We start from the raw sequence: 24,380 nt of genomic DNA, 5'->3' as shown, positions 1-24,380 counted from the left end.
ACCCGGCTTTCAGTGACAACAATTTACCTTTCTCATCTGCTACAGCCAAAACATCAGGTGGTGTTTCTTTACTAGTTCGTGGCGTCTTGGGATCAGGTCCTTCATCGTCATCTGGATGACTGTCTGCAGGCGTCTTTCTATCATTTCTTTTTTCAGCCAAAGGTGTAGGTGATTTTCTAGCAATCTGCATAGGTTGTTCTTTATCCTGGCTAATTTCATTTGAAGAAATACAATTATTTTCTAGTTTAACGATGCTCTCAGATACATTTTTCTGAGATTCTACTTTGTCTGTTTCAGGACAGTTCTGGTCTACTTGATTGCTTTCTTCAATCAAATTAACGGCTGAATCTGAGGAAGAAGTATGCATAGGATCATTTCGCTCAGAAGCACAAGTTTCTGATTGATCTTTTGGATCTGCGTTAATAATATCAAGACTAGAATTAGGTTTAGGAGACTGAGGATCCGTTTCAGAATCATTTGATGTATCATGTTTAGAAGATTTGCTCTCATTAAAAGAAGATTCATCTACTTTTAATGTGTCGGAACTAGAGTTTTCAGCATTTAAAGGACTCTCTTGCTTTTCTACTTCTGTACGTTCTGTGTGGGCTGGAGACGGAATAGCTGTTGCTTTTTTATGTAATGCTAACACCACTTGTTCAATTGGTTTTGTAGTTTCTGGTCGATTGGTATCATTAATAGGCCCTACAGACTGTTGTTTCCACATAGCTTTACTCGCTGCTCTTAAAGTAAGGTCTTGTATAACTGCATTTAGTGGTTTTGAATCGTCAGAAACCACAGATTTTTTAATTTCATCAATAGTTTTGTTGACTGGTGAGCTTTGTTCAATAACTGCTTCTTCTTTCTCCAATGAGTTGATTTGTAACTGCTGATTCGAAGACTGAATATTTGAAACAACTAGTTTGTTCTTCTCCTCCTTATTATTTGTATCCAAATTACTTTCTTGAGTAGGCACAACTTTAGGTGGTTCATTTACGACACTTGAGCTCTTTATTACGTTTACTGCTGTTGAAGTCTTTTGAGTAAGAGAAATAGGAGAATGTGCTTGCTGATGTTGCTGAAATGGATTACTAGGTGAAAGAGCGATTACCTTTTCAGGATGTGGAGCTTGATTATTTGGACTATTAATTAAATTATGACAATTTACCATTGTTAACGGAAGAGGCATCTGCTTATTAGACAAATAACCCTGTGAAGATTTCCCATGTTCTCCAGAAACATTTACAGTTTGCAAGAGGGGTACATTTGATGGATTCGGAGATCTGGGTGGCGCTTGTTGAATATGAGGAGCATTCCTTATATGGTGGACACTAATACTCTGCAATGGAGGAGGTTGTGTTGTACTTACAGGTCTTGCTACCTTCAGACTTTGAGGACTCATTATTGGTTGAGGAGAATGGGGAGAATGTTGTCCCTGTTGGTTGACGTGTATATGTAACTGTTTTTGAGAATTATTGCTGGTTGTAGTATGTTGCGCAGTTTGAGAGTCCTTAATTGTTGGCAATAAAGGTGGGATTGCAGCTTTGGCTGAAATCGGCACTACAACTGGTTGTGTAGCTTGTACTGGTGGTTGTGGTTGAGATGACTGATGTGTAGTGTTTACTTTGATGGGGATCAAGTGAGCGGCAGAAGGTTGTACCAAATGAGGGTGAGCATTAATTACATTTGACTTCATTGCAGGATATGGCGTAGGCAAACGATGGACAGTGGTTTTGAGAAGGGCATGCTGCGCAGCTGTAGCATGCTGGGCTGGCATATTGTGTTGTGCAGGTTGTGGCTTTAACTGAACATTATTCAACTGCGACGACGCCTTAGCCTGGGCTAATCCAGTACTCATTTGCTGAACAGACTGCTGCATGATGATGGTTTTGCTAGTGGGTGCCTTACTTTGTACAACGCTGCTTTGCTTTGAAGCAACTTGCGCTAAATTACCTTGAGTTTGGGGGGGATTATGTGATAATTGTTTGGGGCTACTCATTTTAGGAGCATTTACAGAGAAAGATGGTACCTGAAGCCCATGGGGCTGTTCTGAAGATTTAGCTACAGAAGAATTGATAACCTGCACACTTAAAGGTTTCACAACTTGTGCCGTCTGAGGTTGTGGTTGTTGTACGAGTACAGAGGGTTGAGGTTTAGGCATAACTTGTGATATTCTTTCTAATTTTTGATAGTTTTGTGCATTTGAAGCTTGACTTGCGGATGAACTTTCTGATGACTTCGAGATTGGAGATAGTGTAGGAATGGCAGCATTATGTTGAGTAACAGATGTTTGAATAGTGGAGACATTCTGTGGAATTAGTAACGTAAGTTTAGGAACTTCTGGCTCTTTAGTTAAATCCTCTACTTTCTCAATTTTAGAAGTTGACGTCATATTTTTATTTTGCTCACATACCAAAGATTTTTGTAGTGAATTTGTATTTTCATCTTTATTATTTACATTTGCAGTTTGTTCTTGGTGTTCTGATAGTTTACTATTTGAGCTTGGTTGTTGAAGCGCTTTAGAATTTTTATTTGTTGATTCTGCATTATTTGGTGAGAGATGACTGATGTCGGAAAGATTTCTAACCACGGTCTGTTTGTCAGGGTACTTTTCACTATCTGAAGAAGACATGTCTATATCTGGGGTTGCTGGTTTCTTATCAAAAACCACATCTGGAGTGCGGGGCATTGGTAGTGGCTTATTATCTTTGAGTGGTGAATCTGCGGAACAAGCTAAGGACATGATTCTTTCTTCTAGGCCTTCTCTTGTATCATTCTGTTGTCTAGCATAATAAGAAGCTGGTATATCTGGAGTCCTTGGCGGTTTGGAGAAATCTATGGTATCAAAAGTATCTTCAGTATCCGTATCTATTTGTAGATCTGGCTCAGATACAGGCGTATCTGGCTTAGGAGTATCTTCTGCATACCCTTCAAATCCACCACCAAAAGCATCGACTAGAAGTGCAGCAACAGCATCTTCAGTCTCTTCTTGTGATATAACTGGAGTAGGTTTTTCTTCATTGACTGTTGGTGGAGGTTCTTCAGATTTTATTTTATCATCAAATTTTATATCAGAATCATCAAGATTAGTTCGTGGTGACTCTGAAATACTTTTGACGGCAGTCTCATGAATACTTTCGTCCACCTCAGACCCAAAACCAGGTATTTCTGGTTTCTTAGTCAGAACTGGAGGTACCGTTGGTGGAGGGCTGTCTAACAAGCTTGATATAGATTGATTTCTTAAAGAAGCTTTTGTTTCATTTTCAGAATCGGCCTCAATTTTGATCTCTAACTTGCCTAAATGGGGTAGCTCCGATCTGCATTCTTCCTTCACTTCGATCTGCTCTATTTTTACAAGTTCTAGATCAGGTTCAATTTTTATATTGCACTTTTGATCCGTTTCTTCTTTGGGTAAAATTGAACCAACAGCTTCTTCTTGTTCAATTCTTTGTTGATGGTGCTTAATTTTTTCATCTCTCGATTTCTTTCTTTTCTTTTTCTTAATTTTTGTTGGCTCCTCTGTCATGGTAACGGTGTTTTCCATGAGTTTAGCCTCTATAGCTCTTCCCGCTTCATCAAGTTCTCTTAGTTTCTTTTCTCGGCGTTTCTTTTCCTTCTTTCGTAAACTCTCCCGCTCTGACTCAGAATCCGTATCATACACTTGAGATACTTGCCACTTAGCCATTGTTTTTTCAGAATCATCAGACAGGGAACCAAATATGTCTTCAAATTTTTCATCGATTTTATTGTTTCCTTCACGATCGCTTCTCTTTCTACGAGACTTTTTCTCTTCATCACCATCATTATCTCTATGAGATTTCTTCTTTTCCTTCTTCGAAGAGTGCTTTTTAACAGAACCCTCCTCATTTTCCTCGAATGTTTTTTGCCTTTTCTGTTTCTTTTTGTGAGATTTTTTTCTTGGTTGTTCAGATGCTGTACTGTCCAAGGAATTTCTTCTTAATGATTCTGGTGACGAATTCTGTTGCACTTGTTCCTGATGTTCGTTAATTATATTCGGCTTAAAGTGGTTCACTTCTACTGTTCTGTTTCTAAAAATATCACAAACTGGAGGATCAAAATCTTTTTTAGAAGTTGGTTCTGTTCTAACAGAATCTTCAAAACCTAAGTCAGTTTCACTCTCATCAGATTGAATCCTGCTTGGGTTCAACTTCAATGTAGTAGGATTATGTCTTCCAGCATCATCTTCCGATGTGTCAGACATTATCTTTCTGGACTTGCTGTCAGCTTCAAATGAAATATTGCGCGACGATTTAACTTTAGGAGTGCTGTGTTTTATGACAGTATCATCTTCAGAAACATCAGATACAATTTTCCTAATGCTCTTATTGTCGGATGATTGTTCCATAAAAATCTTTCTAGCACGAGGTGTTTGTACTGTATCATCTTCTGAAGTGTCATATAAGATTTTTCTAGTTCTCATACGCATATCAGTTTCTGAACATCCGTCTTCTTCTGAACTAGTTAGTAGAAGTTTATTTCGTCGACAGCTTCCTTTTTCAGAATCAGAATCTTCATCATAAGATGTGGAGCGTTTCTTTTCTTCTCGTTTCGCCCGGCTTGCTTTCAGCTGATGAAACTTTTCTTTTAGCTTTTCCTGCCTCTTTTCTTCTTCTTGTTTCTGCATGTTCTTTGTAGAACGAGCTTTGACCTTGTCATACATTGAGATGTATGCTGGTTCATCGTCTACAATATCAAATATTGAATGCTGTTGTCGCTTTGCTGCAGATTTTGCTTCATCGTCACCGCTGCCTAGATCACTTTCACTTGCCGTACCATTTTCTCTAGGCCTACTTTTGAATTTGGCTACTCGATCTTCTTTTCTTTTCTCGCCACTATTTCTTTTTTCCTTCCTAATTGCTGGTTTAATAATTTTGTCTTCTGCTAGCGCAGAGCTGTTGTTTTCATGAACTTCTTCCTTTTTTCTTTGTTCTCTTTCCTTATCTTCTTTGATTTTTTCTTCCAATAGTTTGAAGCCTTTACTGCTATGCTTTTCCCCACTGCCTTTTCTGCTGCTGCCACTAGACCGTCCACTATCTTTAGAATCTCTTCTTTCTGGTTTACTTCTTTTTGCTTGGTCATCATTGATGTCTAGACTATCTTGGGAGCTTAATCTTCGCTTGCACCCAATTGCAGCTGGCCAATTTCTTTCTCTTCGTTTTTCTTTCTTTAATGAATCAACTCGATGTTCACTTTCATCGTATGTAGCAACAACACAAGTTTTCCTACAATCGTCTAGTGTAAACATTCCAGGGTCATGATCTCCATTTACTTTGGGTTCATGCAGGTCATATTCTTTCCCTCTTTTTTTATCCTTTTCACTTTCCCTTTTCCTATCTTCCAAGCATTCCTTTAACGTTTGAATATCCTGATGTTCTCTTTCTTTTCTTCGTTCACTATCTTTCTTTCTTTCACTAAAATTATCCGATTCTTTCTTTCTGATGTAATCCTTAAATCGATTAAATCCATCCTCTTTTAATTTCATGCGATCATAAGATATTTCTTCATTTTTCCTTTCATTTTCTTTAAGCTTCGTTGCCTCAAAACCATCTTCACTCTTCTTCTCTTCTTTCAATCTATGCCCTTCAAAATCTTTCCTTTTCTCTCCACTTTTATGCCTTTCATGTGAATCCACATCTCGTTTCCTTTCACTATCTTTTGTTCTGCTGTTCTCTAGATTTTCATCCCTTTTCCTTTCGGTATCTCTGTGTCTATCAACATGTTTGAACTTCTCTGAAGAAGAATCGTTTTTCTTGTCAATTTCTTTATAATTACTGGTCTCATGGTCATCCTTCTTCCTCTCTGGCTCTCTATACTTTTCGTTCTCGTAATATTTATCTATAGATTTTCTTCTTTCGCTATCTCTATTACGCGTAATATCAGAATGGATGTCTTTTCGTCGTTCATAATAACAATCTGTTTCTTTTTTGCAGTCACTTTCTTTTTTAGAAACTTCCAATGAATCTGTATCATCTAATTTCTTATTGTCTATAAGAGATGAATTAAAATCTTTCTTCTTCTCTGGCTCTCGATTGCACTTTGTGTTCTGATCACATCCATCATTCATAGCGTTATAATATAAAGATTTGCTTGCAGCAATATCTCTACGTTCTTCTTTCTTTTTATCTTCCCGATTTTTGGAATGGAACATCTCAGTGTGTTCAGTTGGGATATCTCTTTGCTTGGAATCATCGTTATTTTCATTTTCTTTTTTGATTTTGCGATTATAGACGTCCACTTGTCTTTTCTTATCCTCTTTGTGTCTATTGTTTTCTGGGTTATCTGGACTTCTTCTAACAACCTTATGTTTTGTCCCATCTTCGGTTGTTTCTTTTTCTTTCCTCTTTTCCTTATCCGTTGAATGTTCCCTTCTATGTTTCCCAGTTTCTTCGGTCTTAACTGAAGAAGTGTCGGAATCTCTTCTCTCTTTATGCAATCTGAGACTTTCAGCAAAACCAAATACTTTTTTAAAGAGGGAATGTTCCTTAGAAATTTCGTTCTCTGAATTGCGCCGCCTGTCACTATCTTTATGTTTCACAATGGGGGTTTCAGATTCTTTCCTAAATGGTTCATCCATTATTCGAGAATCTTCTTGTTCTTTCTTAACAGTTTTCTGTTCAACATCATGTTCTTTCTTTATGGATTCATGATCTCTTTTAGTACTTTGTTCTGAGATGGCCCTCTTTTGTTCTTTGTGCCTAGCGTACTCCACATTATCAGGACTGATTCGGTCAGCTTTTGTTTTAACTTCTGTTTGTTCAGAACTGTCCCTTCGTTTTTCTTTGTCCTGAACATGATGTTCTTTCTTTTCTCGATGTTTCATGGTTGTTGTTTGGTTGATTTCCAAACTTTCTCTCTTTTTATCAGAGGAAGATTCACCTGCAATTTGCTTATTTACAGCATCTTCTCGTTTCTCGGATATGTTAGAGGAAAGTTCAGGTTCTTTTTTGTTTTCAGGTACTTTTCTACTATATTTGCTATTATGATTGTCGTGAGACGAATCTGTACTCTCTCTAGCTCTCCGCCGATCTCTTTCAGAGATTTCTTTTTTCTTATCCTGGACTTCGGTAGAGTTGTGTCTCACTACACTGTGTTCTACAATGTCTCTCCTTTTATCCAGATTTTCGCTTTGTACCTTTCTTGTGGCTTTTTCGTTTAGATCAGTACAGTTGCATTGACCGTCTAAAGTTAATGAATCAATCCTTTTTGTGTCCGTCTTATGATGTACAACGGCATTAGACTGGGTAGCGTGATGCTCAGATAGTTCAGAACTACTTCTTCTACGGTCTTCTTTTTTATCTGTTGATTCCCTCTGATGTTTTCCCGGTTCACATAAATTTTCTGCTCCTTTACTATCCAAACTGGATCTTCGTTTATCTGTTACTGTGCTCACACTTTTTCGCCTTTCACAAACTTGCGCTTCTCTCACTTTATCATTCTCATTAGTTTCGTCCTTTTTCCCTGTTATATTTCCATTGTTATCCCCTGAACTATTTAAAGATTCATCACGAGATTTCCTCCTGACTGAATCAGGCTTTTCATCAGTACTATCCCTTCTTATGACATTAAATGAAAGTTTAGGTTTAGGGGGAGTGTTAATCGTAGGTGAAGGGAGAATAAGTGTTGGCGTAACACCTGGAGATGGATTTTCCTTCTTAACTGGTTGCTCTGTTTTTACTTTTGTTTTAAACTTATCATGGAGGGAGGTGGGTACAAGGGATCTTGTGGTGTCAGAGACCGCTACAGTAGGGGAAGAGATCTTTGGTTGTATATGTTGCGGTCGCGTACAATTAAGGAATGTTACAGAAGGTTTTACCTCAGTGGCAGATGTTAAAACAGATGGAGAAGGAGCTGTCGTTGTGGCCACAGATGTGGTAGGTTGTACAGGAGGATGGCTAGGAAATGGATATTGCAATCCAGGAGAGGACTTAGACACTGAGGTTGATCTCAAGAAACTTGTCCTTGGAGCGGGAATGAACTCTTTAGGTTCATACTTATCTCCAAAGTTTTCCAACCGTTTTGAATCTTCATCAAATACCGATCTCTTTGCTAGAACACTCTTGACAATGTCCGAAGGTGGTAATTCATGTACGTCTAATTCTAACAATTTATGCCTGATTTTAAGAGAAGATGGATCAATTTTTGTTAGACCAGATCTGGAACCTGACCATTTTTCATAGCGTTCATCTAATGATCTTAATCTCTCTTCCCACTCAGGAGATGGAGGGGATGGTTCAGAATCTGAAGATGAGAAATTGTGGGAAGGTGACGCAGGTGGACTTGGCCTAGCCGGTTGACCTCGAGGTGACAGAACTTGTGCTGCGAACCTACAAAATAAGCAAACTAGTTAAAATCTTCTTACAAACAGCTAAACAGCTTTGATTTTATTTATTTTTTGTTTACCTTGGTAATGGTAAAGATAATGGATCTAGAGATCTATCCCTAGGAGTTCTTCTGGGCTCTACGGGCAAATTCTCTGGTCTTTCATCGCACAATGGTGTACCAGGTCTGCTCGGTGCACCGCTACCAGTATCTCCTCCAACATTACTAGCAGAAGTGTTTCCACTATTGCTTTCACTTCGACGATGTTTATTGCACCTTCTTCTGCTTTCTTCTTGGGCTGTCGTGCTATTAGTTGACGAAACAAGAGCTGCAGGACTTGTTCCACCACCTTCTGCGATACCGCTTATTCTTTCCTTTTGCAGATGTCTAACTTCAGCAGTATTCCCACCAGTACCACCTCCAGGATCTTCCGCATTGGTACTATCTTCGTAACTCCTTAAATGAATTTAACCATAAAATATTAACAATATTAATAACTAATATGGCATAAAAATATTTAATGATTTAAAAACTAAGGGATCATTGCATTAAATTATTATTGTAAATTACAAATTTTAAGCAAACTAAACCCACCAAACCTTTTATACTCTCTATCGTTCACTACTTACCGTTGGCAAAAAAAAAAAATTAAGACAAAAAATACTCCTTGGAATAACAACAATCTTTTTTTGGCAAAGAAAATGGGCCTACAGTCTATATGGCTCAAACCCCACTTACAAAAAAATGTTATTAGTACGTAATAAATACATGCTAAGTATTACATTAATTTACGAAAATCGCAATGCTATGGCAATCACTGTAGTTAAGTTTACTCCGAAAACTTATTTTTTTTAAGCAAACTCAAGCTAGCTACATTTTGAATTTTCTCTACAATTGGAAGTAATGGACAAAGACTCAATTAAAATTAGCTTTCTTACAATTTCCAATACGAAATACCTACTCCACAGTTGTGATACAATTATTTCCTGCTTTTCAAATTCAATCTCAAACAAAAGCTCGTAACTCATCTAAAAAGCACTAAAAATGTCTACAGTAGCGACGGTAGTGCCAGAGTTGGGATGATAGTTTAAAAACCTTCCTTCAATATTTTATAGTATCCAAAGAATTATTACCTATAACTTCTTCGGTCCTGGACATAGTCAGTAGAATAATCAAATCTTTGGCCGGTAGATGAAGAATTAACTTGCTGTCTAGTTGTAGAAGTTCTTAATCCACCTTGATTAATAGATGAAACAGTAGGCTGTGCACCACCCGTGGCTGGGGAATTCGCTGTTGATGAATTACTTCTTACATAGTTAGTCGTAGTTCGATTGCCAATATTTCCACTATATCTATTAGTTGCCACCGCCGCGTTGACATTACAGCTTGCACTTGAAGATGTTACAGTATTTGAACCACTATTATTAGTATACCTGCCACCAGAAGCATTATTGCCTGATGAATTGGTATTAGATGCCGAATCAAACACTCTTAGATTATTTATCGATGATGTTGTAGTTGTTTGAACACTAAAACAAAATTGACAAAATAGGGGTGAAAAAAACATTAATACGGGCAGTCATCATAGCCGATTCGGAAAAGTGACTTAAAGCGAATAATTAATACCTATTATCAAATGTAGAAGAAGATGATGTAACAGAGTTCGTTTGCTTATCCATGCGATCATAGAATGCTTCTTGACATTCTCGCGACGCGTAGTCTACCTGCAGTTTCCTGCCTCTCAAGACAACCCCACGCATTTCTTTCACAGCCTGTTGAGCGTAAGCAATCTATACATTTAAAAAAAAAGGTATTTATTGTAAGTTCTTTTTCCCTTTTTTAATTTAAAAAAAGGAAAAATAATAATTTATAAAAGTAACTAACTACCTGCTCGTAAAAAACAAGCGCATGTCCTCTAGATCTGTCTATGACAACATGCGATGCAGGACCAAATTGCCCGAACTGTTGACTCAAATATTTTTCGGAGACCGTGTCTGAATTAAGGGGGGATAAATTAATTAAAATTATGCAACAAATGAATGTCTAATAATATGTAATTGTTAGTCAGAAAAAAACAAAAACAAACACAAAAGAAGCTCCTTACCTGCTACACCATCCACCCAAACACTATTTGTATGCATAGACTTTCCAAAGCCTAATTTAATTCTATTTTGCCCTACATGTTCACCATCCAATGTTCTCATAGCTCTAACCACAGAACTAATGTCAGAAAATTGGCAAAAGGCATATGTAGACGATGTGCCTTGCTTTTTAACATCTATATCAATGATTTCACCAAACTGTTCAAAATGTTTACGGATTTCTTGGGCGGTGGTATCTTTTTCCAAATTACCAATAAACAAGGTACGTGTAGCCTTGGGGTGAAATTCATCTTGTTCCGCTTCAAAAGGCCTAAACAAATAAACCAACCAAAAAAATATATATATTAATCAATTTAAAACAATTAACATGATAGCTTTAAGGTACAAATTTTGGTTATACCAATAAGAAAAATCTTTACCTGAATTCATTGTCATCGACATCATAGCCCTGATAAGGAGCGACTTCTATTTTACAACCGAAAAATAATTTATCGTGGGAAACTTGAAGAGCTTTGTCCACATCGTCTGGTTTTTTAAAGCACACCAATGCGTACCTGTCAACACCTTGGCCGACTACTTTTACCCACGTAACCTTGCCATGTTTCTTGTATTCATGGTATAATCCATCCTTTAGGCTGGTATCTGAAGCAATAAAATGAAGTTAATCAGAATAAATTGGGAAAAAGACTGGTTTCAATCATATCCATGATAAAATGTAACATAAGATCTGAATCATTTACAAGTAAATCTTAACGTAAGTTTCTCTTGCACTAGATCCAGTCTAATTGTATTCTATAATATTGTTCCAAACAAAAGTAAAAAGATTTCTTTATTTATTTATGTTGAAAGCATAGCTTTAGGACCAAGAACATTGGCATTATGAGTAAGAAAATGTGACAATTCTGCCGCTTCAATTTCTGAGACAAAGCCACCCAAATGAATTGCACTCGTGGTTGGTTAAGTTTACAAAACTTTCAATTTAGAATTTAATGCGAAATTGTGACTAAAATTTGAATTGAGAATTATGGGTTTAACTGTACAGAGGTTTACAGAGACGTTCAACTTTCCTCCTGTACAGGGTGGTAAAGGTTAGCAATAATAATGATTGGATATAAAAGATAATCTACATTTTGGAATCGATATATATTTTAAAATAATAATAATTTTTAAGTTTAAAAACATGTAATTAAACTGAATATTTCATTCAAAGATATTTCAAAAAGTGAAGTTTTTTTTTTGTGTGTGTATATATATATATATATATTTATTAACAACCTGTATACATGTACATCAAGTAAATGTGATCATATTTAGTTATGCACAGATTGTAGGCTGAATCCTGGAGGATCCAGCGCCACAATCGGGAAGACATGCTGAGAAGGGCCAGCCAATGCTGGAACTCTCTAGAGGTTGGAAGGAAGTTCAGGAAATAGGTAAAAGGTCGCGGGGCCAACCTCGTTTCAGGCGTCGTGGAGGACTGTCGGGATGGGTTGTTGTGGATAAGGCTTTTGCTGTGGGATTAGAATGTATGGTTAGGCTATTATGGAAATTAAGGCAGCGAGAATGGATTAGATCATTGACAAAAGGGATATTGAGGTCTGTGTGGAGGGTGCTATTGGATACATAATAAGGAGCGTTGACGATTTGCCGAAGGACTTTAGATTGAAAGGATTGGATTCTTTGGATGTTGGAAGGTTTCGCAGAGCCCTACAGCTCAGCTCCCATAGGTCCAGATGGGTCTTAGTTGTGTCTTGTATAGAGTCAGTTTGTTCTGTACGTTCATGGCTGATCTCAAAAAGTGAAGTAAATAGATTTGTGCTGTGAATGGTTCATTTAAAAATTTTACTAAGTTTACTCTATTTCTATTAAAATAGTTCTCTCCATAGAAATTCTGTGGTTGAAAAAATCCCACACTCAAAACAAGAAAAGAAGTGGATTTTTGCTGAATAAAGATCACAAAAAATTATACAACCATAACAAAATTGACTAGGTATAAGAAATTTCAATTGCAAAATACAAAAATTTGATTCAACTTTATAGACGACTGCAACTCACAATACTTTGTGTATTGTGTATACTGTATACACACAGGTACCATTGTTTTTGTTCTCTAAACTTTCAATACCACCATTATAACAATATGTTTTAACCCTAAAATTCCCCCAAAATCATCAACATGTTTAACTTACCGGAAGATCTGGCAGGCAGATTCCTTACACAAATTGCTAACGGTCTCCTATCTTCTGAATGAACTGCAGGGCTATTACTGTTTGTAAGATTAGTGGAAACCGTTGATTGTGGAGCACCACCAGTCCGCAAAGCAGCGCTTTGTTGGCTGCAACAAATTCGCACATTTACCGGCGTTATTCAATAATAAAGATAACAGTTTAAAAAAACATAATAATAATAAAATACAGGTTATTATGTCTAATAGTTACCTATGTGTAGAACAAGATTTATCTGAAGGCGCTGGTGATGAAGAGGCGGTAGAGCAGGTACTTGATCCAGATTGGCTTGACGCAGAACTAGATCTCGATCGACTTGATCCGGAATTAGATCCAGAATCACTGCCAGATCTACGTGATATACTGCAATAAGAATTTCAAAATGCATACATAAATATGATGATATCGTTATTTTCTTTGCTTGCAGAAAGAATATCCAATGGACCCACAGTTCTTTACATTCTCTGTCATTTTGAAGATCAAAGTCCTTCCTCGGAATGTCATGAAAAACTGTAGGGATTTCTGAGCATTATTTGCTTCGAGCAAATCTTATTTTGACAATTAATCCTAGAGATAAGCGAATTTCTGAAGCCGTAGAACCTCAAAATGATGCAGATTTCACATAACAATGGTAACTCTTATTAAATATTAATAATACTAAATTACGAATTCCAACAACATACAAACAGGTTGAGTAATACATATATATTTACCTAGACTTAGAATGTTTCTTATGTACAACCGGCGCATTTTCTCTCCTTTCGTCACAGTAAGGTAGTTCTGGTGTGGAAGAAGGTAGCTGATTGGTGGTGTACCTTGGGGACGGACACTCGTACGCCCAAGAGGAGCTGACCCGGTGGTGACTACTGTTACTTGTCTGAGTGCGGCCACTATTATTCAACACCCCTCTGTAACAGTACAATCTACCCCATTAAAAAAAAACTTTAGGATGAATATAAAAAAAAGGTTATCAACAATAAGGTTATATTTGATTAATACCATAAAAGAATATGGAGCAAAAAAATACTAATAAAGTTGTAAGTATATTAAATTTTAGTCGTTTACTAGGTAAAAGGAAAAATTGTAAACATAAATTCTACTTTAAAATTCTTTTACTCAATAATATTATAGTGAACTGTCGTAGAATAATAAAAGCTAATCTGTATATTATTTCAAAGTAAAAGGCAAACATTTTTTTAAAACCTGGGAAAATTACCCTAAAACAGCCGTAAAAAAGTAGGACTTTCGACAGATGGTTTGCCATACGACAATTTAACCTCGAATCTTCAAAATATTAAAATGAAGACTTCAAAAAATTTAGAAATAAAAGCCGACATGTCCAAAGGACTGATATTAATATATTGCATTCCAGCAATGCTGCGGCGCATTTCACATCACTCCGGAGGCGAATAATATTGTGCCATGAAAATGACGGTGTAAAATGATGGTTACTTGTTGTAATTTGTGACAATGAGCTTCTCTCAACATATACATTGTTGAAAGAACACTTTGCACGGATGTTTGCAGAGGGTAATGGGACTTTTGGAACATAAAGTGTACTTTTTCTATAACAACATTCAATTAATAAGTAATAATATTAGAATATGGACGAAATTATATTGTTTTAGCTTATCATTTTATTTATAATATAATACAATTGGTTAAAAACAATTATTTAGTTGATTCAGCAGCTGCTAAGGTTGCAAATTACAAAGAATAGTTAAAATCCAACCAACTGCTGCAGTTTTAAACAAAAAGGCTATTGACCAAACACCTACTTTTAAATTCACATGCAACAATTCATATGTAATTAATTAAAACTGATTTTTTGTTTAATTTACCAATTTTATTTAAATAGAGAAACAAACTGTAGAGCCTATTTAAAAGCCTAATTGCCTTTTTTTAAAAAATAAAGCTCAAAATTCTACCAAATAAAATTTTCGTTAATTCTTTAATTAGGCAGCGCGAGTTCATAGTACTGGCATGTTATTTCAACATTATTTTGTTCCCGGAAGATGGACCGCAGAAAAGTCAGATCATGATACCCGCAGGGAGAAACGGATTAGCCACTTCTTCAGGGTACTTGGCGTCCCTGCGGGTACCCCAGCCTAACAACATGAACATGAGCAACATATACTGTTACACCCCAATACATTTACAAACAGGACATAGTCATCTGTACAAGGAGGGAGCTTACATGGCTCGGAACCATTGATTGTGTCAGGATGAGGAGGAAACAGCCTTTCACTGGCAGTTCGATTGCGTTGCAATCGAGTGATTGCGCTATGAAACCTTTGACTGTTTCGAGACCAAAGGAGATAGTAGCGCAAAAAGAACTAGTAGGGAAAATCCTCTATCTCTGTAGCAGGGGAGGTTTCGTCTACTAGATCCAAAAGGGATGGCACAATAAGCCTCTTTTGGCTGCGGTGCCGTGGGGCACAGGTCCCGTCCCGCTATTGTAATCTTAATCTTAATGATCATGATTATAACCAGAAAAAGAAAAATGAAGAGATTTATTTAGGGTGTACATAATTAAAAGAGATTCAGAGAGCACGACTTCACAAATCCGTTGCACCAAGCTGAAGACCGAAAAGAAGAAATGATCAATGCATGTGAAACTTCTGAAGTTATTTTTTTCTTACAATAATAGCTAATTATTGCCTTTGTTATAATGCATCTTTTTCTTTTCGAAGTTTTTATTGCTTTTAGTTGGCATAATAAAGATTTCTTAAATTATACTGACATGGCAATGTAGTAGGGGATAATGTTCTTTTAAGGATTCGTTCATAAATTGGCGTCAATCTACCAACAAAAATGTTGATAACAAGTTGAAAGCCATTTTCAGAACTTGAACCAGAGATCTCTGAGTAGAAATAGTGTTCTAATCACTGATAAGCTAATCCCCTTCTTATAAGACCATAAACTGTTTACTTTATTAAGGTTAAAGGAAAGAATGAGCTCGGGAGATTACGTTTTGGGCCGAATAGTGCGCGGATATCACAGTATGGAGCCTCCCCATACATTTTGATTCTTTCCACTAGACTATCACAGCTTAATGTCAGTGACAGGCAGTGTTAGAAACGACTATCCGTTGGTCTATAGTGCTCTGAAAATAGCTTAGGGCACCAATAATTCTAGATACCGACCTTAAATTTAAAAAAATAAAATACTTGGGCTAACCATGAAGTCTAGGAGTTGTTTTCTCTGAATCCTCGGAGCATACATAATAATTACAAGTTTGTGTGTTTGTCTTTTTTTTACTTAAAATCCCTCTGACTACCAGTTTGTGCTTCTACCAGCTGGTAAAAAGATTTGTGCGATATAATAGGGAGTAGAAATTATGGCGATTTTGCATCACTAATTAAAAACACAAAACTTTTAAACTCTAAGCAGACATAACCTAACTATAACCTACGCCAGAATGATCTGAATCTGTATCTAAGAGGTAAACAAGGCAAATCAAGGCAACTAAGTTACGGTATCTGGAAACTGTGTTAGTAACACTACTTTAAACAATTTAAATTATTAAAGCTGCTGAGATTAATACAGGAGAGAGCTAGCTAATAGCATCTGATGTTAACTGATCCAGCGAGAACAACTGGTGCCATCTATGGAGGGAAGAAGAGAACTATAGGTTGCAAGGAAAGGATAAAGTAGAAATGGAGTAAGGGATTCTTCCGAAACAAACAACGCTGTAAATCACAGGATAGTGAGCATCAAGAGGCTAAGAGTATAGTCTATTGGAAGTCCATTGCAATAATCACTGAGTACATACAGACGAATTTGTATTTAAAAAAAACAAAAAGAAAAACCTGAGTGATAAATAATGAAATGACACCTGAACGATATTTAATTTTTGAAAGTAGTCTTTATTTCTCTCTTACATACAAAATACACAAACAAATATAAATTAATAAAAATCAATTTTCCCACAGAAAGACTCATCAACGAAGGGGAAAAAAATATTTCATGAACCTCGAATTTTCAATGGAGAAATATATTCATTCAGCGTGCGGAAATGATCTTTATATTTATAAAGTATCTTTTTTTCAGAAGGGCCAATAGGGAAGGGATGTTACTTGTTTGTCATATTAAGGGGGACCATGAATAAAACGCAGTTCTAGATGTATGTATGCAGTCATTTATGTGTGGACATAGTCCAAGGGCATTTTAGCCCAGAAAGGGCATGGCCAATATATATAGATATATATATACACAACTCTGCACAACACTATGGAGGGTGTGTTCAGTGAAATAGGAAGAGAGCTCACTGTTCATTAGAGAGAGGGCTACTAGAGGACGTGCGGGTACGAATGAGTTCCCAGTTGAAATGTTTTCTGTGCACGGCACTCTTCTAGGGGGGGGGGGCTCGTACGGTCAAACTATTGAGAGTGGTGGCACGGCTAGAAGAGTGAGAAAGAGATGGAAATCAATAACACACATACAGAGCGTGCCCAAAGAGAGGGAGAAGACCAACGCCGGTATAATGGTGGGGGGGCTCTCTCAGTACTCTTATTGTACCATGTTGCCACATCGAGCGCAAACCAACACCACCGACACATCGTCCCAACTCTCCATTCCAAAAGACCTTATACTTTCTTGCTGAGGTTCTAAAACTTTTGGCGCCACCTAACATTTACACATTTACTATTATTTCTTTTTCACTTCTTAAGTTAACAGTTTTAATCGCAAACAATTTAACCACTAAATCATTAATACTTTAAAGAACAAGGAAAACAGAAATTCCACTAGTCCTACTTAAAAATAAAACTACTGCGGCCAAAAAAAGTTCTACTTCCCAATGGCCTTGAAAACAATGAAATAAGAAACTACTATTATATATTATATTTAACGTATTAATCATCATAAAACTCACCTGCTATGACGTAAATCTTCACCCTCAGGTTTTCTGGGTTCACCTAGCCTTTGTTTGCTTTCTCTGCAATCATAAATAAATGAAGTAAGTAATCCAAGTGTTATTTATTCGCGACCAATCAATTAACTATTTCTTAATGTACCGATTAATATTATGAAAATAAATCTTACAAAAGATTCAGTCAATAAATCAAACACTAATTTCATGCCAAATTTTCAGAAAATTTATTCCCCCTTCTTCAGGGCATTTATTGTGTGAACAACAATATATTATAGTAAGTCATAATCAAATCATCAATACACAATAACGTTCTGTAGTGCACTAATTGGTTGAACGGTGGTATAAAATAAAGTTTTATTGACAAAATTCTAGTAAACATAACTACACAAATTTGATGAACACTGAATAATAAACACTGATTCTGTATTTATTGTGTTCTAAGTTTGATTTGAGTGCGATCCTTTAAAATTTCTTTATATAAAACACATTTGCTCAACTACAAAATATTTCATTTGAATGATTATTGAAATTCGGGTCCAAAATTCAAAAATTAATAACTAACAGAATCAATGAGATTTTCTTTATCTCAAATTTTCAACAACGAAATTATTTCATTTAATTATTACATAAGTGGTTATGCCACCATATACTTCAGTGAAGTGGCATTTGAAAGGGGAATTTGACCTTTAATACTCCTTAGAACTGACGGCACTGCAAAAAAATGTAAAATCGGTTCAAAAGTACAGAAATATTTTCGGAAGATAGATTCTCAATAGACCTTAAATACACGCCATCAGTCCTCGACTGGTTAGCTAAACATTCCTACATTTTTTTTTTTGTTAACAAGTAAACTGAGAATGTTGTTTTTTCTTAAGAACTCTAAAAAATCCAGCCTGAGAAAACTATTCAATCTAAAGTGATAGGCCTAATGTTAAGCTCTGACAATGTTCAAATGAAACATACAGAAAACTTTCAAAAGCTTTTCTTGCACAATTTTAATTTTAGTGAACAGATCTTTTTTCCCCAACAGAGTTTTATAAGGTAAACGTTTTTTCCCCATACATTTTCTTTTCGGGTGATAGAATCGTACAATACACTGAAACGGTACTTTAGAGAAAGAGAAAAAAAAAAACTCAACTTCACCGCACGTTTAAGAACTCCACAATAATAAAATACAAAAAATATAGTCTCATGCATTTGTTCGTTGACTTTGACTAATAGATTATTTTTGACGTAGCCACATTGTAGCACATAGATAATAGGACAAACATATGAGAAGATATATTTTTGTTTTTCTTTTAGGGACTCCCGATGGATACTCCAATACTGGAATAGGTATGCAATACTTTCTGACAAAATTTTGTCATTAGACATAATGTTAATTTAAAAAAAAAGGTATTAATGAAAATAAGCAATAAAATTTGAACAACTTACTGAAAAGGTAAATACAGATTTAATGCTGAATGACACTGAGATTCTGGGAATAAATATACTTCGCCACAAGAAGACATATTAATTTTTGTCGCACTACGTAAACTCACAAATAGAAAACAAATTAATGGATGCCTTGATAACCATACATGTCCATATAATAAGGAACTAGAACTGTCCGTCCTGTTTCTATGGATAGTAACTTGCGACTAAGTAATGTCGAAAAACAAACAAACCCTCCCCCCCCCCAAAAAGCAATCAAAGAAAAAGAAGTGTTTGCAAGTTATGGCAGAGAGTAGGGTCCAGGTCTTTAGAATATTAGAAAAGTGGGGACGATACAAGGTTCTTTGCTTCTACGGATCTTCTTCTTCTTCATTAGAGGGTGGAAAGATTTTAAGGGTGAGTAGCAGGTACATTTAAGGGTGGGATTTTGTCAAGATCAAGACAAGGGAGGTAACATAGATGGCAACACTGTTAAGCTTTATACTATTTAAAGCTCACCAACTTTGAAAGGAAGTAAATGTACCTGCAATATTACCACCTGTGAAATGTGAATTGTTCGGGGGCAATTGCCTTTAAAATTTAACATTCCAAAAGATATAAAAACTGAATTGTAAAGTTAACACTGTAAGTTTTACTTTTATCCAAAATTTACTAAGAGTTATTACAAAATTTCGGTACTGAAATTCAGAGAATAATATTTAAAATTATACACGCAGTAATTTATGATTCAATAGCCAAAAAATTTTGTTTGTCGTTTAATCGCGTTAAATCTTTATTATTTACGAAATTATTAATAAATATAAAAAGCTATCATTCAACCAAGTACTTGGAGACTTTCAAGATATTTCTATAAGTTAATCGATTTTTGCAGTGAACGGCTCATATAATAATGTAATTAATTGTTACAGGATGCCATTTAAGTGAAATGTAATTTCTTCATTAGTGGTTCGTTACTTTCAATATTACTTCTAATAATAAGAAAATTCCTACGTGATTGTTTAAATAGGTTAGTGCACCGTATTTAAGAGGAATGGACTAGTGATAATCACATTGGGAATTTATATATAAATTGGTCTATGATTTGAATAAATCGATAGATCGCAGACAATTTCTAATTTTATCTTTGATTTTTCTACGTCATAGTACGCAATAGTGATGGGCAGAACGAGTCCGTCTTTGGACTCGTTGGATTTGAATCAGTTCCAGGGTTGGAATCGATTCCAACAACTCGTTCACCGATTCCGGTCTCTGTACTTACCCTATGCATTAGTAAAAATGTCACGCAATTCATTAAAAAATATCATTAAATGTTAGCTTTCCCAGTTAATAACAAAACTATATTTCTTTAACACACATTGAGTACTATCCCTAATTTCCAATTGCACTGATAAATATAAAATTAACAACGTAACACAAAAATTAACATAAAAATAGACTAGTCAATTATAAAAATTAAAGCAATGATGTTTAGTCATTATCTAGCTTGACCACTGGAAGACTGGAGTTAACGTGCTTCAAGAGGATCCAAGGTAGAGAAACGGAAATGGGTAGGAAATTATTCCCATAAAAAAAATTCTAACCCTTCAAGCAAAATGATAATTACTCATAAATAAAGAAATATTTATTTACTAGGACTTGTATATCAAGCTTTAAAAATATTATCTTATTATCTTACGAAAAGAAAAAGCTGTGTGCTTAATCTTTAACATAGCGCTGGACACTCTTATTCTTATCTTCATTGGGTAAGTTTAACCGTGTACATGACCGTGAGACAGTCAAAGTAACACTGAGCCAAAATTTAGTATTACCTAATTGGTTTACTTACTGCAGTATCCCTCCCACTCTATCACCAATTTCACAAACATTCATCGATTGGAAATAATTTTTAGTTAAATATTCGTTTTATTTGAATACAAAAAACATTATAACGCTTTCTTAAGATGATTTTAATTTTTAAAATTTGTTTTTGTCCATTACTCTTATAAAATACGAAGAATTTCAAATAAAATATAATATACAAACACAGAATGATCTAGTGTGCAGGTGGAGTCAGTCGTAGTTACCATGACAACGGAACCGTTAAACGACTCCGGCCCAGCTCTAGCATTTTCATTGGTTAAATCCACTGGAGTTGGTGGAGTCGAATCCGGAGTGATTTAAATCCTTTTGAAACCGGACTCGTTCCATTTTTTCGTTCACTGAATCTAGCCAATAGAAATTGCTGGAGCTGGAACCGGAGTTGTTTAACGGTTCCATTGCTATGGTAACGAGGACTGACTCCACCTGCATACTAGATCATTGTGTTTGTATATTATATTTTATTTGAAATTCTTCGTATTATATAAGAGTAATGGACAAAAACAAATTTTAAAAATTAAAATCATCTTAAGAAAGCGTTATAATGTTTTTTGTATTCAAATAAAACGAATATTTAACTAAAAATTATTTCCAATCGATGAATGTTTGTGAAATTGGTGATAGAGTGGGAGGGATACTGCAGTAAGTAAACCAATTAGGTAATACTAAATTTTGGCTCAGTGTTACTTTGACTGTCTCACGGTCATGTACACGGTTAAACTTACCCAATGAAGATAAGAATAAGAGTGTCCAGCGCTATGTTAAAGATTAAGCACACAGCTTTTTCTTTTCGTAAAATAATAAGATAATATTTTTAAAGCTTGATATACAAGTCCTAGTAAATAAATATTTCTTTATTTATGAGTAATTATAATTTTGAAGGGTTAGAATTTTTATGGAATAATTTCCTACCCATTTCCGTTTCTCTACCTTGAATACTCTTGAAGTAAGTTAACTCCAGTCTTCTAGTGGTCAAGCTAGATAATGACAAAACTGCATTGCTTTAATTTATATTTGACTAGCCTATTTTTGTGTTAATATTTGTATTACGTTGTTAATTTTATATTTATCAGAGCAATTGGAAATTAGGGATAGTACTCAATGTGTGTTAAAGAAATATAGTTTTGTTATTAACTGGGAAAGCTAACATTTAATGATATAATAATATAATAAATTGCGTGACATTTGTTCTTATGTTTAATCGTTCCAAACCTTCTGCTGCCTCATTTTCATTTTTATTTGCCTAAATTTTTTGGGGCGGGGCGGAATCACTTTTTTTAAAAATAGGGATTTGAATCAACTCGTTCCACCATCGGACTCGTTCCAATGGAACGAGTCCGCTCAAATAGCCCATCACTAGTACGCAAGTTTATTGTATCCATGGCTCTAGGGATTGATTAATCAGTTTTGGTGTAGACTTACCGTTTCCATCTCGCACTAAACTTGCTGTCTTACATGCGTTTTACTAAGGATAAAAATCAAAGATATTAGCGAGCACTGCAGGACTTAACCACAATGAGTAACATCGGAATTTCTATTTTACAGAGCCGAATATTTATTCTTTTTAAAATATTTTTCCGTAAATAGATTTTTTTTAAATTACATCTAAGTAGTCCTAGAACTTTTACGAGGTCTGTAGATTAAGTAATGAGACTGAATTTTTTAAATTTTTGCATTCAAAAAGAATTACAATTCTATATTGTCACCTTCAAAATAACTTCCTTCTGAAGCCACTCAGTGCTGGAGACGTTTCTTCCACTCCTCATAGCAGTGCTCGAACTCCGATACTGGAATAGCCTTCAGATGGTCGGTTACAGCCGTTTGAATGTTTTCGACTGTCTCAAAATGAGTTCCCTTGAGGTGATTTTACAACTTCGGGAAGAGAAAAAAAGTCACAAGGACTCAAATCAGGCGAATAAGGAGGCTGAGGAGCCACAGGGATGTTTTTACTGGCCAAAAACTCGTTTATTGAAATTGCTGTGTGACAAGGACCATTATCGTGATGCAGGACCCACTTGTTCTTGATGTTTGATCTTGTCCACAAAGAGTTTCTACCTCAAGGTCAAACGGTCAATCAACACTTTTACCGAGAGGTTCTTGAAAAACTTCGAAAAAGGGTCATTCGTGTGAGACCAAACATCAAGAACAATTGGGTGTTGCTCCACGATAATGCTCCTTGTCACACAGCAATTTCAATAAACTAGTTTTTGGCCAGTAAAAACAATCTTGTGGCTCCTAAGCCTCCTTATTCGCCTGACTAAGTCCTTGTGACTTTTTTCTCTTCCAGAAGTTGAAAAATCACCTCAAGGGAACTCATTTTGGGACAGTCGAAAACATTCGAACGGCTGTAACCGACCAGCTGAAGGCTATTCCAGTATCGGAGTTCGAGCACTGCTATGAGGAGTGGTAAAATTTAAAAAAATCAGTCATTACGTAATTTACAGACCTCTTTAAACATTTTTATGGGAAACGTCGAATAAAAGCATCACGTGACAGAAGGAAATTCAGGTTTTTCTCTAATGTGCCAATTCAAGGTAATGTACGGACATATATCTAAAAGGATCCAATATATAACTGAAGTTTCAAATTTAAGAGAAGTGGCTACTCCTAAGAAAAGTATTTTATTGGAACGATGATTTGTTGGTGATTTTGTTTTTGAAAATGGGATTTTTAAAATGAAGGAGTGAAATATACTTTTAATAGAAATTGGTTAGTTGCAAGAGAATCTACACCAGAATTTTTGTCTTTAGTTTTGTTGTCAGTTGGAATTCTAGATTTAATTTGGGCCATGTTTTCAGTTGCTCACTTCTTTTTATGTAGCTGATTCCAAGCAAAAATTGATAGTAAAGGTAACCATAAGAAAGGTTTAGTAAAGTTGAGGGTTAAGGTGCGGAGTACAAAAGTTAAGGTTCAGGACTTAGAGAAGGATTAGAGAAGAGAAAGTGGACACATACTTTGGGTTAAACCCTATGAGGTCCTGAAAGGTTAAAACAGAATTGCATTACCTATCAATAAGGGGTGGATAAGGACCGTTTCTGTACAACCTATCTCTTGTCCTGCTCCTACTAGACGGAGGCGGGATAGCGTCAGCGCTAGAATGGTATCCCCCGGCAGAAGGGGCCCCACTAGCTGCTCCAGGTGTCCGCCTCAGGTAGCCACCGCCAGGTGTATTGCTGGCTCCGCCGCCAACCGTTCCGCCTCCTGCACCGCCTGTAACGCTGCCCGTACTGTCGCTCCTGTCATAGAAATGACTAGATCTGTCAAAACCAGGGCCTCCAACCTCTTCGCTGCTTCTAAAAACAAAATCAAATTGTAAGCGTGTTAATTATCATTTATATAATTTATCATAAGTAAGCTGTATAATGGAGTCCAAATATTTGTTTTTCTTTATTGATGTTTCAGGATTCATGTTTTCTTACTGAACTTAGCTGTGAGCTTCCTAATCCGGTACCAGGATACCACCAGGCGTATTCTTTATTTGCCAAGCTTCCAAGGATAACCCGTCAGGTGGACCATTCGCCTTAATATTAAAATTTGTATTTGTAACAT

At 35.9% G+C, this 24,380-nt stretch overlaps 1 protein-coding gene across 3 annotated transcripts in view; it reads right to left on the bottom strand.

Annotated features, from left to right (window-relative positions):
* spen (spen family transcriptional repressor split ends) overlaps positions 1-24,380 on the bottom strand; it is a 187,878-nt gene that overhangs the window by 12,173 nt on the left and 151,325 nt on the right. For 2 of the 3 annotated variants that reach the window (XM_074137403.1, XM_074137405.1), the window contains exons 3-14: positions 23,837-24,124; positions 17,541-17,603; positions 13,378-13,587; positions 12,878-13,027; positions 12,629-12,774; positions 10,859-11,081; positions 10,442-10,749; positions 10,225-10,331; positions 9,964-10,127; positions 9,471-9,866; positions 8,419-8,793; positions 28-8,342 (exon numbers count right to left, since the gene is read on the bottom strand). In XM_074137403.1, coding sequence (XP_073993504.1) covers positions 28-8,342; positions 8,419-8,793; positions 9,471-9,866; positions 9,964-10,127; positions 10,225-10,331; positions 10,442-10,749; positions 10,859-11,081; positions 12,629-12,774; positions 12,878-13,027; positions 13,378-13,587; positions 17,541-17,603; positions 23,837-24,124 — 10,745 coding nt within the window. The remainder of the gene's footprint in view (positions 1-27; positions 8,343-8,418; positions 8,794-9,470; positions 9,867-9,963; positions 10,128-10,224; positions 10,332-10,441; positions 10,750-10,858; positions 11,082-12,628; positions 12,775-12,877; positions 13,028-13,377; positions 13,588-17,540; positions 17,604-23,836; positions 24,125-24,380) is intronic. The other variant, XM_074137404.1, reaches the window with a different exon arrangement.

Source organism: Rhodnius prolixus, unplaced genomic scaffold, assembly GCF_049639745.1.
Source record: "Rhodnius prolixus isolate KJV_2025 unplaced genomic scaffold, Rpr scaffold_5, whole genome shotgun sequence".
In the NCBI taxonomy this organism is placed as follows: domain Eukaryota; kingdom Metazoa; phylum Arthropoda; class Insecta; order Hemiptera; family Reduviidae; genus Rhodnius; species Rhodnius prolixus.
Note: the sequence above shows the minus strand (reverse complement) of the source record. Positions and strands in the feature narration are given on the sequence as shown.